General features: G+C 45.1%; 1 protein-coding gene across 2 annotated transcripts in view; it reads left to right on the top strand.

Annotated features, from left to right (window-relative positions):
* The window catches only part of BACE1 (beta-secretase 1), an 84,429-nt gene that overhangs the window by 58,182 nt on the left and 11,742 nt on the right, over positions 1–14,505 (top strand). Inside the window, exons 3-7 of one of the 2 annotated variants that reach the window (XM_063943317.1) lie at positions 6,896–7,112; positions 11,365–11,502; positions 11,722–11,856; positions 13,600–13,701; positions 13,934–14,083. In XM_063943317.1, the coding sequence (XP_063799387.1) occupies positions 6,896–7,112; positions 11,365–11,502; positions 11,722–11,856; positions 13,600–13,701; positions 13,934–14,083 (742 nt within the window). Of the gene's footprint in view, positions 1–6,895; positions 7,113–8,073; positions 8,197–11,364; positions 11,503–11,721; positions 11,857–13,599; positions 13,702–13,933; positions 14,084–14,505 lie in introns of those variants that run through there. The other variant, XM_063943318.1, reaches the window with a different exon arrangement.

Here is a 14,505-nt window from a genome sequence, read left to right as displayed (position 1 = left end):
GTCTCTTACCCTTTCCTTTGCCTCAGGCAGATATGAATGGCCTTTTGCCCGCTTGTTCTTATGAGAACGAAAGGACTGAGGCTGAAAAGACGGTGTCTTTTTCTGTTGGGAGGTAAAAAAGGTGGCTTTTCCGGCTGTTGCCGTGGCCACCAAGTCCGATAGACCGACCCCAAATAATTCCTCCCCTTTATACGGCAAACTTCCATATGCCGCTTGGAATCCGCATCACCTGACCACTGTCGCGTCCATAAACTTCTTCTGGCAGAAATGGACAGCGCACTTACCCTTGATGCCAGAGTGCAAATATCCCTCTGTGCATCTCGCATATAAAGAAAATGCATCCTTTAAATGCTCTATAGTCAATAAAATATTGTCGCTATTCAGGGTATCAATATTTCCAGTCAGAGATTCCGACCAAACCCCCCCAGCACTGCACATCCATGCTGGGGCGATTGCTGGTCGCAGTATAACATCAGTATGTGTGTATATACTTTTTAGAGTATTTTCCAGCCTCCTATCAGCTGGATCTTTGAGGGCGGCCGTATCAGGAGACGGTAACGCCACTTGTTTTGATAAGCGTGTGAGCGCCTTATCTACCCTAGAGGGTGTTTCCCAGCGCGCCCTAACCTCTGGCGGGAAAGGGTATAATGCCAATAACTTCTCTGAAATTAGCAACTTCCTATCGGGGGTAACCCACGCTTCATCACACACTTCAATCAATTCATCTGATTCAGGAAAAACTACAGGTAGTTTTTTCACACCCCACATAATACCCATTTTTGTGGTACTTGTAGTATCAGAAATATGTAACGCCTCCTTCATTGCCGTGATTATGTAACGTGTGGCCCTACTGGAAAATACGTTTGTTTCTTCACCGTCGACACTGGAGTCAGTGTCCGTGTCTGTGTCTGTCGACCGACTGAGGTAATGGGCGTTTTAAAGCCCCTGACGGTGTTTGAGACGCCTGGACAGGTACTAATTGGTTTGCCGGCCGTCTCATATCGTCAACCGACCTTGTAGCGTGTTGACACTATCACGTAATTCCATAAATAAAGCCATCCATTCCGGTGTCGACTCCCTAGGGGGTGACATCCCATTACAGGCAATTGCTCCGCCTCCACACCAACATCGTCCTCATACCTGTCGACACACACGTACCGACACACAGCACACACACAGGGAATGCTCTGATAGAGGACAGGACCCCACTAGCCCTTTGGGGAGACAGAGGGAGAGTTTGCCAGCACACACCAAAGCGCTATAATTATACAGGGACAACCTTATAGTAAGTGTTTTCCCTTATAGCAGCTTAATATATAATAATATCGCCAAAAAATGCCCCCCCTCTCTGTTTTAACCCTGTTTCTGTAGTGCAGTGCAGGGGAGAGCCTGGGAGCCTTCCCACCAGCGGATCTGTGTGGGAAAAATGGCGCTGTGTGCTGAGGAGATAGGCCCCGCCCCCTTCACGCGGGCTCTTCTCCCGGTTTTTTCTGTAATCCTGGCAGGGGTTAAATACATCCATATAGCCCAGGGGCTATATGTGATGTATTTTTAGCCAGTAAAGGTAATTACATTGCTGCCCAGGGCGCCCCCCCCCCAGCGCCCTGCACCCTCAGTGACCGCGGTGTGAAGTGTGCTGAGAGCAATGGCGCACAGCTGCAGTGCTGTGCGCTACCTTAAGAAGACTGGGAAGTCTTCAGCCGCCGATTTCTGGACCTCTTCTCTCTTCAGCATCTGTAAGGGGGCCGGCGGCGCGGCTCCGGTGACCCATCCAGGCTGTACCTGTGATCGTCCCTCTGGAGCTAGTGTCCAGTAGCCTAAGAAGCCAATCCATCCTGCACGCAGGTGAGTTCGCTTCTTCTCCCCTTAGTCCCGCGTTGCAGTGAGCCTGTTGCCAGCAGGACTCACTGAAAATAAAAAACCTAACAAACTTTTATTCTAAGCAGCTCTTTAGGAGAGCCACCTAGATTGCACCCTTCTCGGCCGGGCACAAAAATCTAACTGAGGCTTGGAGGAGGGTCATAGGGGGAGGAGCCAGTGCACACCACCTAGTGGTCAAATTTTTAATTTTGTGCCCTGTCTCCTGCGGAGCCGCTATTCCCCATGGTCCTGACGGAGTCCCCAGCATCCACTTAGGACGTCAGAGAAACTACCCTAACCCTCCTCTGCCCCCTACCCTAACCCTAACCCTCCCTTGTGGGTGCCTAAACCTAACCTTCCCTTCCTCGCTGCCTAAACCAAACCCTCCCCGATTGGTGCCTAACCCTAACCTCCTCACCCTTATCCTCCCTCCCCGGTTCCTATCCCTAACCTACCCGAGCCCTGCACCCTAACCCCCCTTTCTCCTGCCTAAACCTAACTCTGTTGGATGGACGTTTGGGATTCCGGCTGTCGGTATTGTGATGCTGGTATCCGGCGCGGCATCAGTATCTAGACACCGGGATTGCGGCATCCCGGCACCGGTATATCAACCGCTGGGATCCCGTCAATTGGGAAGCTAACTGTTTCCCTTGTATACAAACTTCCACAAGTACTAGACAGATTTATTATAACGCTTCAATTTAAAGTTCAGAAAGGACATGCCCCTCCCAACTCTAGCTGTATTTTGGGCTTCAAAATGTCCACCAATTTTTCTATGACACGATTACTTCATTGACTACAATGTAATTAAAAGAGAAAAAGAAGAGGTCCCATTGATACTCCTTAGTTTTAATGAGTCAAGAGGGGGATAATATCATCAGCATGGTTTCCTATTAACTAGGCTTACCATACTATGGGATCGATCCGGTTAGCCACAAAGGGTGCAATGTGCCGTTGCATTTTAACGCCGGCAATGGCACCCAATCTCACACCCTTTGCGGGCTGAAAGCAGCCCTACTTTGCACAAAATTGCTCGTCCCTTTAGGGGGGGGGGAGCATTTTTGTGTGAATTCGGGCCACCGTAAAAAGACTCGCACCCGCAAGATTATTGCGGCTAATCGGTTTGACCCCTATGCCTTTAAACAGGGAAGCTCATGAATTACACAGGTTTTGTAGCTGATTAAAACTAGGAGGAATGCAGGCTTGAAGTCAGTCAGCCACAGAACCTGTGTAATTCATTAGTGTGCCAGTTTAAAGGGATAGTATAGTAAACTTACTATTAACCCAATTCACCAGGGCATACTACCTACAGAAGCCAACCGTGTATGCATAAGCTTCATATTATTAAATAATGCATTAATAGGATAGTCTGTAATCAGAATTACAATTTAGTTATGATCTCAACAGGAATAACAACATAAACAACTGTACAAAAATAATAATGCACTATATGGGTATTTTAGCTTTCTGCAAACACAGAATGCATTGTATGGTAATAGTGTGTATAAATAGATGTACTATAGGATAATGATTCCGTACAAGCTGCCACTATGGGGGGAATTCAATTGTTTGAAAAGTGTCATGGGCATACCTCCCAACATGACCCTCTCCAGGAGGGACAGAATGCTCTGCTCCTGGACTTTCCCTCTTACTGTATGATTGCTATCGCCTGTGCTGAAACACCTTTCTTATCCATTAACCCAGTGGTTTCCAAACTTTTTTGAATCACGGCGCCCTAGAGTATCAGAATTTTTTTTCACGGCACCCCTAGGCCAAAAATTTCTTATTGAGAAATTTAGAAAGTATAAATGAAATAAATTGTATTTATATGTCATCCTTAGGCTCAATTGTGTGGTATGGGACAAGATTAGCTTCTGTTTGTCCCCATATTCTATGATTGACACCCACCAGCACTGGTTTTGCCTATTATATTGACCATAAATAATTTGAATTGGTCCTGGACCACCAATCCAAGGCACCCCTGCAAGTGTCCCGAGGCACCCCAGGGAGCCACGGCACACAGTTTGGGAACCACTGCATTAACCTGTTCAACACAGGTGCTGGTAATCATAAATTAAAAGAAAAGTCCAGAAGCAGAGCATTGTGTCCCTCCTGGAGAGGGTCATGATGGGACCTATGCATGGGTGTCTGTTTTTTCCTGTCTATTAGATAGTAATAAGAGACACCCAACTGACTTTTCAAACAATTGAATACCGACCATTGGGTGAGTCAGCTGAGACAGATACCGTTAAGAAGAAATTGTGATTTAGGGCTAAATGTACTAAAGCTTCTAAAACAGAGAATTGGTGATGTTGCCCATAGCAACCAATCAGATGCTGTCTATCATTTCTCTATTGCCTTTTAGAAAATGATAGACAGCATCTGATTGGTTGCTATGTTTTAGAAGCTTTAGTAAATGTACCGCTTTGTGTTTCCAGCACTCATTAATACAAAATAGCAAATTTTTATATTTCTTACTAGTGTCTCCACATCTCTCTATATGCCACAGGTCACCTTTTAAAAATGTACTTGGTAAAACCCCATACTTGCCTACCTGACCCTCTCCATGAGGGAGAAAATGCTCTGTTCCTGGACTTTCCTGGTAATGTATTATTGCCATCACCTGTGGTGAGCTAGTTAATTGATAAGAAAGGTGTTTCACCACAGGTGATGGCAATCATACACTACCAGGAAAGTCCAGGAACAGAGCATTTTCTCCCTCATGGAGAGGGTCAGGTAGGCAAGTATGTAAAACCCTCTAAGAACATATGGAATAAATACTATTACAGAAATATTATGTTAGGGAGTTTTACAAAAGAAATGTGTCACATCTAACAGCCAATCATGATAGGAAAAAATATAAAAAGTGTATTAATTTTTTCCTAACATGATTGGAAACATACGTCTTTGTTTAATCAGCCCAATAGAGTACTAGAGGAAGGGTTTGGGAAGCTACAGCAGTGGTTCTCAAATTCGGTCCTCAGGACCCCACACGGTGCATGTTTTGCAGGTCTCCTCACAGAATCGCAAGTGAAATAATTAGCTGCACCTGTGGGCCTTTTAAAATGTGTCAGTGAGTAATTAATACACCTGTGCACCTGCTGGGTTACCTGCAAAACATGCACTGTGTGGGGTCCTGAGGACCGAGTTTGAGAACCTCTGAGCTACAGTATACATTGAGAAAACTGGCTAACACTGTGCTATATGCAGGTGCAGCAACATAATGCATCCCGAATTACAGGACGTCAAACAGTTAAAACATGAGGATGGTGATGAGAGACAGATGGAGGGCCAAGTAGCTATGGAAACCATATCAAACAGCAGCTGGTGAGCTGGTTGTTAACTGTGCAGGTGCTGTGTATAGATAGAGATCATTATTTTATTTTATATAGCAACTCACACACCTCTTCTGTAAGAAAGGACATGTCTAACAATAGGTCATTCTTTACAGTGTCCAAAGTACTGCTAAACAGCTACTTTGGGGCTGACGCAGACTTCTACATATTACTGTTTGTGGAGCATATTGTGCATGTCTTCGCACTACGCACAATCCAGGACTGATTATATGCAAGTACGGGTGATGTAGGGTCCTATACATATCTGCATTTATGTCTAAAGAGGATTAAGGATCAATTCATGAAGCAGTGAAAAGAGTGGAGAAGTGAGCCAGTGGAGAAGCCACAACCAATCAGTGTAGAGGTCACATTTATAAAGCGTATTCTATAAAAAAAAAATTGTATGTAGCAGCTGATTGGTTGCCATGGGCAACTTCTACTACTAGCTCACTTCTCCACACTTTTTACTTCTTCATGAATAGACCCCTAAGGGAGAGAAGTATCAAACCTTGGAGAGAGCTAAAGGGGGTGATTCAGACCTGATTGCTGGGCTGCTTACTTTGCTGTCCTGCGTTCAGATAGTCACCGCCTCCTGGGACAGTGTATATTTGTCGTACAAGTGTGCAATACCATGTGTACGCTGAGCTGCAAAAATCCACTGTGTGTAGTCTCTGCGCAGCCCAGGACTTACTCCTCCAGTGCGATGAGAACAGGCTGATCAGCGCCGGAGCTGATGTCACACACCCACCCTGAAAACGCTTGGGCACGTCTGCGTATTTCCGGACACTCTCAATAAACGGTCAGTTACCACCCACAAACAGCCTCCTCCTGTCAATCACCATGCGAATGCCCGCGCGATCAGATTTTTCACACCATCCCGTCGCTGACCGGCGATGCCCTTTGTTGTTGTCTGACGCACGTGCACATTACAATGCATATGCATGCGTAGTTAGAACCTGATCGCCCGCTCTGCAAAAACACACAGCAGCGATCAGGAACCCAAAGTATCATCCAGTCAGCTCTGAACTGTCATTTTTTTAAACACAGACTGTAGAATGACAGTTAGGAGCTGATTGGTTGCTACTTTATCTTTCTGCACTTTGGGGGAGGTGTACTAAGCCTTGGAGAGTGATAAAGTGGAGAGAGATAAACTACCAGCCAATCAACTCCTAACTCATGTTATAGGCTGTGTTTGAAAAATGAAAGGAGGTGGTAGTTTATTTCACTCCAAGGCTTAGTAAATCTTCCCCTTTATCTCTGTCCAAGGTTTGATTCAGCTCTCCTCTTCTGAAATGTAACTGGGCATTGTCAGTGAGAGCCAGCCCCTGGTTTGTATAATAAGCGCCAATCTCTTCGAAGATATACCTATATATTGTAATAGCCACTAGGTGGTAGTAAGTGGCGAAAGGCCCTAGTGATTAATCTGTTCTTTTTCCATTCAGAAGATCCAGTCTATAGTCAAATTTTATTGTTCAGCTGAAACTCAACTTCCAACACAGGTTTGTGCAGTACGTGTAATAGATGAAAGGGAGGTAAGTAACAATGACTGACGGGTTACATAGAAGAAAATGCACTCACTGTCCAAGCTGGTGTTCACATACTATAGAATCTGAATAACAAATATAGCTATAGCTTTGTGTAATTGACCAACGCTGTAATGGAAAGGTTGATTGACACATTCTGATGTTATGTTTCCACAGATCCAGAACATACCGAGATGTCAGAAGAGGGGTATATGTTCCGTATACTCAGGGAAAGTGGGAAGGGGAATTGGGTACAGATTTGGTTACAATCCCACATGGTCCCAATGTTACCATCACAGCAAACATTGCAGCCATCACTGACTCTGACAAGTTCTTCATCAACGGCTCTAACTGGGAAGGCATTCTGGGACTTGCATATGCTGAAATTGCCAGGGTGAGTGGATTAGTTTTGTGGGTGGGACTGGCTCTCAGCTGTGCTCATTTCTGAATATGGATGGATTGTGTATTTATGAGCAATCTATACATGCATTGCGGACGGAATATACACCCTAGAGAACTTATGAGCTACATGTAACCCAGATGTAATCATCTCAGTGACTTCTCACTGACAGCTGGAGGAGAGGTACTGGGAGGCAACGGGGCGTCTAAACCTCGGGATCCCAGTGTCGGTATGGTGACCAGCGGGATCTCAAACGCCGGTTATACATACCCAACCCGTTTCTTTGTTAGTCTGATCAGAAAGTTAGTGAGATTTTCCAGTGTGTTGCTGGAGTGGTTCTCACATAAAATATGGTCTGATAAGCTACAGGAGGATGGCAGTGACTCCTCCAGCTACACCTATCCCCCACAGTTCTTGTCTTCCCCATGAATGAAAGAGACAAATGTTTAGTCGTTGGACAGATCTACCCTAAGTGAAATTGGTACCTGTCATGGCTTCCCGCTGCTGCACATATGTGAATCTTTAACTATTAATGTCCCTCAGCCCCTTAATGTGCCTGTCACATCCCCATAGAACACACACGGACTGTTTGACAGATGTGCAGTCAGTGTAGATAGACAAGGTGGACTCTCACCTGTCATACTTCCTGTCATAATTCAGATTTTTCATATAAAAATGATTAGAATAGTACAAAGAAGATATTTATAACTTAAAAGCCTCCTTTTTGTATTATTGCATGCATTTTTATAGTTACAGCTTGCCAAATTAACAGGACTCCCTGGAATCCAGGTAGAGACAAGAAGTGAGGCATTGAGAGCTCAGCACCTCCTCTCATCGTCAGACACTGCCTATAGAGTGGGGCGGAGCCACATGGCAGCCAATAAAATAGAAAAACTATATGAACTAATGGAAGCATCTCTCACATTGGGGGCATGCTTGAGCTTTGATGGACACCTCAGATTGGTCATGTGACCAATCCAGGAAGTGCAGGAAGAGACTGGAGCTTAGCAGTGTGGTGGGGGAGGACGAGATGGGGACCTGAAGTGCAAGCAGCAGCCACCCGTGCACAGTGAGGGGGGTGAGTAGCAGCCAGTACCTGCCTCCTACCCACAGCCTCCCCGCCTGTATATAAGGGACAGCAGCGGCTGGTCTTGGCTGCAGTGGTGAGACTATTTTAGTGTACAGATAAGTTCCTGCTCCCAAACCCACCACAATGTGTGCCTCCCCGGCCACTGACCTCACCGCACATCACTGGTGTCTGAACATCTAATAAACTGGTGATCTCCTGAGATTTTAGAGCACAGCCGTATATAGAGTTAGAGTGCACAAAACGTAAAACATCCAGTGAGCAACATTTCTGTGGGGAAACGGCTTTGTTAATGAGTGAGGCCAATGGCCAGACTGGATTGGAAGATCACAGTATTTGAAATGACTGTGTTACAATAATTGAATGCAGAAGAGCGTCTCTTAACATACTGATCCTTGAAGTGGATAGGCTTCAGCAGCAGAAAGCCTCTCTGGGTTCCACTCATGTCAGCTAAGAACACAAAGTGAGGCTACTGTGGGCACACACTCACTAACACTGGACAGTTGTAGATTGGGAAACATTGTCTGGTCTGACAAACCTTGATTCTCTTATGATATGCAGATGAAACATCATGATTCATTGGTTCCATTCTGCCTTGTGTCAATAATTCAGGCTGTTGTAATGGTGCAGTGAATGTTTTCTTTGCATACATTAGGCCCTATAATACCACCAACTGAGCGTTGTTTATATGCCACAGCCCTACCTGAGTATTGTGGCTGACAATGTGCATTTTTTGACCACAGTCTACACACCTTTTAATTGGTGCTTCCAGTAGGATAATGTACCATGTCAGAAAGCACTGCCCACTCAAGCTGGTTCCATGAACATGATAATGAGTATGTTGTACTCCAATGGGCACTGTAGCCAGCAGATCGCAGTCCAGTAGACTCACCTTTGGGATGTGGTGGGACAGAAGACTTGCAACATGAATGTGCTGCCAGTAAATATGCTTAAAATTAGCACTTGAGAGCTATTAGCATTGGTTGTAGATCAGAACCCAAGAGAAAATAGATTCAACCATAGTAAGAGTATCTGTGGGAAAAGATTCTAAAGTCACAAACATCAGGTCTATTTATAAAAAAAGGATACTGGAATAAAACAGAAAATAGTATGAAACATACCAGTGTGCTATGTAGAGGATTACATTTGGTGTCCCACTATTGGACCTCATTCTGAGTTGAATGCAAGTCCAAATGCGGATGGGTCTTGCGGATATCTGCAAACTCCATAGAAAGCAATCGTATACTGTGCATGCGCTGTACTATGCATGTACACACGGATAGCGATGGCAAGTGCGGACAGAGTGATCCGTCCTTTGACAAATTTTTCCTTGTCTTCAAAGGTAGTTTCTGGTAGGCAGCTGGGCAGTCACTGTACAGATGCACAGAACAGTTCCATCATGTGGGCATGTCATGGGGGCGTAGAAGTCATGTAGGCCAACTTCCAGGCTCACTTGCAACAAGCTTACGGCGATGGGATAAATGTTTCCCATTGTTCTTTTGCACCCAGCATAGAGTGGATGACAGCTGCAAAGTGATAGACATTTGGCACGCCGGCTACCCACATGAAGATGGACAGATACTTATCATACAGGAGCAGAAATTCACCTTAGCATAAGATAGTAAGCAGGTTGCCACGGCTGGATGGAAAAGCCGCCAAAGATGTGCCTGACTCAGAATCAGGCCTGTATATATATATATATATCTAAGGGGGTGGATCAATATGGGAGTTGGGTGGTGATTATGATTGGGTCAGAGGGAGCGCCAGACACATCCATGGTCCCATCTGTGTCAGGGTTGGGCTGGTGAGTCTGAGAAAGTGACTGCGTAGACCAATAGCTTGTATTGATTTGCATGATCACACCCTCTAAGCATTGCATTCTGTGGCCCAAGACTTCTTTGCAGCCCAGTGTGTGATTGGCCTGCAACAGCTCTCATACCTACCCATGTCAAGTCTGTCACAGTACCCTCAGATCTCAATCCCATTTCTCAAAGTAAAGGGTATTAAAAAAGACCATTACTCACATTGGGGGTAATTCTGAGTTGATCGCAGCAGCAAGTTTGTTAGCAATTGGGCAAAACCATGTGCACTGCAGGGGGAGCAGATATAACATTTGCAGAGAGTGTTAGATTTGGGTGGGTTATTTTGTTTCTGTGCAGGGTAAATACTGGATGCTTTAATTTTACACTGCAAGTCAGATTTCAGTTTGAATACACCCCACCCAAATCTAACTCTCTCTGCACATGTTATATCTGTCCCCCTGCAGTGCACATGGTTTTGCCCAACTGCTAACATATTTGCTGCTGCGATCAACTCCGAATTAGGCCCATTACTCCCACTACATACCCCCAGCTGTGAATCAATGGATATTAAAAGACTCCCAACAAATCCCATAATCACAGAGAGCAATAGATTCCTACAAGTCTAGGGGTACATTATTCATCATTATACATATTAGTTTTTAGGGATGTAATGCTGACAGTTATGATGTCGATTGAAACCTCAACATTGAACATGTCGGCATATGACGACATTTTCTGCTGGGACCAGAGGGACAGGGTTAGGCTGCAGCAGCAAAGAGTTAATCTAAGGGAGGGATAGGGTTAGGAACTAGGGGTGGTTAGTGTTAGGCTTTGGGAGGGGAGGTTAGGATTATGCATTAGGGCAGTGGCTCCCAAATTCATCCCTCAATGGTCTAGGTTTTAAATATATCCATGCTTGTCCACAGGTGACTTAATGAGTACTATAGTCAATATGATTTAACCATCTGTGCTCAGCCATGGATATACTTAAAACCTGGACCATTAATGTTCCTTGAGGACCGAGTTTGGGAACCACTGCACTAGGGTTACCGGTTAGAGTTAGGGATACTCATCGCTAGAACCGGTGCAGGATGAGCCAGAAGTCATCATGACATCACTGCCAGACCCACCGGACCAGGTAAGTCACCGCTAGACCTCCAGGAATATTTTTTTGACATTCTAATCATCTTGACATGATGATGTCAATGTGGACATCTTTCTTGTGAGAATTTATAATCTAAAGTTTTGATTTGATTCACAGTCTTGTTAATCTTTGTAGTTTCCATCACTCATTCTTGCTCACCTTTACTTGTTTCCCTCTTTCACTCATCTGTCGGTCCACCCGCCCATCTATCAGCCTGATGACACACTGGAACCATATTTTGACTCTCTGGTGAAGCAGACACGGGTCCCTAACATCTTCTCTCTACAGCTGTGCGGCACAGGATACCCCATCAAGGAGAACAACTTTTCTTCCTCCGTAGGGGGGAGCATGGTGAGTAATATGAATCCAATCACTCTGTTTCCAATATATATTTGTAAATGAGAAAGTGGGTTAATCCTGATGTCCATCATGACCACTACCCATGTTTATTGCAAAGGGCTTTGTGTAGTCACAGTCATGTCTGCAAGAGAAGAAATGTTAAATAAGACTAAAATAGACATTAAGAGCTAATAAGTATACTTAAATATGCATGTATGCTGCTCTCTATAGGTGATTGGCTGGATTGACCCATCTCTGTATGTAGGTAATATCTGGTACACACCAATCAGAAAGGAGTGGTACTACGAGGTCATCATTGTAAAGATTGAAATCAATGGACAGGATTTAATGATGGACTGTAAAGAGGTAAGTGGTACTTAGATGACTGTCTGTGGACATACTCATTTGCCCTGTCATTTAAATCTTTACAGCTAAACAATTATGGGCCTAATTCAAGATGCTACACTCAAGTTCTGAAATCACTATTTCTGCTCATGCGCGCACACCGCTCTGCGCATGCACAAGGACTTAATCTGCGATCGCAATGTAAGCCTCGGAGGGGACGGGGTGTCCCGCGGTGTTTTAGGGGCAGCGTGTGGTGATGGGGGGGGGCACGGTTCAGACAACAGAAAGGTGTCCGGACTGTTTGTGGGGCGGGCCTTGGCGGTTGCGTGATGTCACACACAGCTGCTGCGACCCGAAACATGGCATCAGAATCAATAATATCAACAGTTAGTTTCAGTCCATCTTGCTATAAACATTCCTTGTTTTGTGTATCGCTAATGTAGAGAGTATCAGTATGAAAAAGCGGTGACCGGGATCCCGGCCGTCAGTATACCGACAGCGGGATCCCGGACAACAGTATGCCGGCAGAGGCGCACCCATAGAGGGAGAAATGCCTGTAGCGCCGGGATTCAGGCGGTGGTATTTCACGGCTAGTCGGGATTCCAGCATCGGCATTGTGATGTCCGGGATTCCGACTAGCGGTATGGTGACCGCTTCCCATGCAGAGTACTGTACCATTTGGTATAGATATGTCCTCATATATCTTTGCTGCAGTCACGCCAAACAGCTCTTCTCGGCACGCCAGTATAATAGATTCCAGGGATAGATCTTATGCTTCTGTCCATAGAATTGCTAACTGACCCCTATATATGTACTGTATGTGCGTGTATGTATATATATATATATATATATATATACTGCATATATAAAAAAACAAACTTTGCATAGGTGGATAGTGCTGGCCAAAGCTGTGGTAAAAAGAGACGTGCATGTTGCAGCTCACAAATGAACAATTAGCCTGTGTGTTATGGTAGAACAGACATCATTTTACAGTGAATATGTAAATACTTAACACAATAGGCGGTATTCAAATGATACAGTATATCATGCCCAATCTCCTTTCTAAAGTGATCCCCGTTATCGTGCATATTGCGCCCATAGTAATCGGGTTTAACTGCGTAAAGGGTTGGGCGCCCTCGCTGCCCCAGTGGTAGTGAGCTGAAATTATTATACCACGCTCGTCAGCAGAAACAGAACGGGTGTGGAAAGGGGTGAAAAGAATTGAATACCGCCCAATGGCCGGGATTCAATTATTTTCACCTGTTTCTACACTCGTTCTGTTTCTGCTCTCAGGGATGTTGTATCATTATTTCAGCTCGCTACCCCCTGAGAAGCGAGGCACCCAACCCTTTACACAGTAAACCTGATTACTATGGCCGCAATATGCGCGATAACGGAGATCATTTTAGAAAGGAAATTGGGCGTGATATGTCATTTGAATCCTACCCAATATGTCTAAAAAATGGTGAATACCGTGGCAGTGCTAAATACTGTGTCCCATGAGAGAACCACGGGGCTGGGGTAGCTATCAGAGATACACCACATCCGCAGTGCCATTTCTGAATATTCACCGCCACCAGTCATCTGTAGTAAGTATTACAGCGGATCCTCACCTATACAGAACATCGTTCAACACATTACAGTATACTTCACTCCATGCTCAATCATATAGCCTAATATGTTGTAATGCACTGATCTCTTGGGTGAACACAGTCCACTGCCAGAGCTGTTTCATCATGTTTATTTACTGTATTATCTTCTCAGTACAACTATGATAAGAGTATCGTTGACAGCGGTACCACAAACCTACGGCTGCCTAAACGAGTGTTTGATGAAGCAGTAAAAGCAATTAAAGCCGCTTCCTCGGTGAGTAAAAGGAAAACAAACAACCAAACAAAAATTAGCTTTGTATAAAGTGTCATTTCTATTTGCATAAGTACATAACATTTTATTATATAAGACATTGTGCACATTGTGCATTATTTCAAACGTGAACCTCAGGATAATGTTAAGGTGCATTGCAGTTGCAATAAAGATCAGTATTGTGTCCACCTGTGAATTTGGCCATTAGTCATCTCAGCATGTTACTCTTCCATAGACGGAGAAATTCCCGGATGGTTTCTGGTTGGGAGAACAGCTTGTTTGCTGGCAGGAAGGTACCACACCTTGGAATATCTTCCCGGTCATATCCCTCTATCTGATGGGCGAGGCTACAAACGAGTCTTTTCGCATCACCATATTACCGCAGGTTAGCACATTGGGGATAATTCAGACCTGATCGCTAGGGTGCGTTTTTTACATCCCTGCAATCAGGTAGTCGCTGCCTAGAGGGGGAGGAGGAAATCGCTGTGCAGGGGTGTGATTGCATGTGCAGGAGAGCTGTACAAAAAGAAGTTTGTGTAGTCTCTGCGCAGCCCAGGACTTACTCAGCCGCTGCGATGATCGGGGCCGGAGCTGCCGTCAGGAATCCTCCCTCCAAACGCCTGCTCCCTCCTGCGTTTTTCCGGACACTCTTCAAAAACGGTCAGTTGCCACCCACAAACGCCCTCTTCCTGTCAATCTCCTTGCGTTCGCCGCAGCAATGGGATTTTTCGCACCATCTCGTCACTGCTCGGCGCTCCCCGTCGCTGCAGACCGTAACGCCTGCGCGTTGCGGTGCATACCCATGCG

The sequence above is a fragment of the Pseudophryne corroboree genome, chromosome 10, assembly GCF_028390025.1.
Source record: "Pseudophryne corroboree isolate aPseCor3 chromosome 10, aPseCor3.hap2, whole genome shotgun sequence".
Lineage (NCBI taxonomy): Eukaryota > Metazoa > Chordata > Amphibia > Anura > Myobatrachidae > Pseudophryne > Pseudophryne corroboree.
Note: the sequence above shows the minus strand (reverse complement) of the source record. Positions and strands in the feature narration are given on the sequence as shown.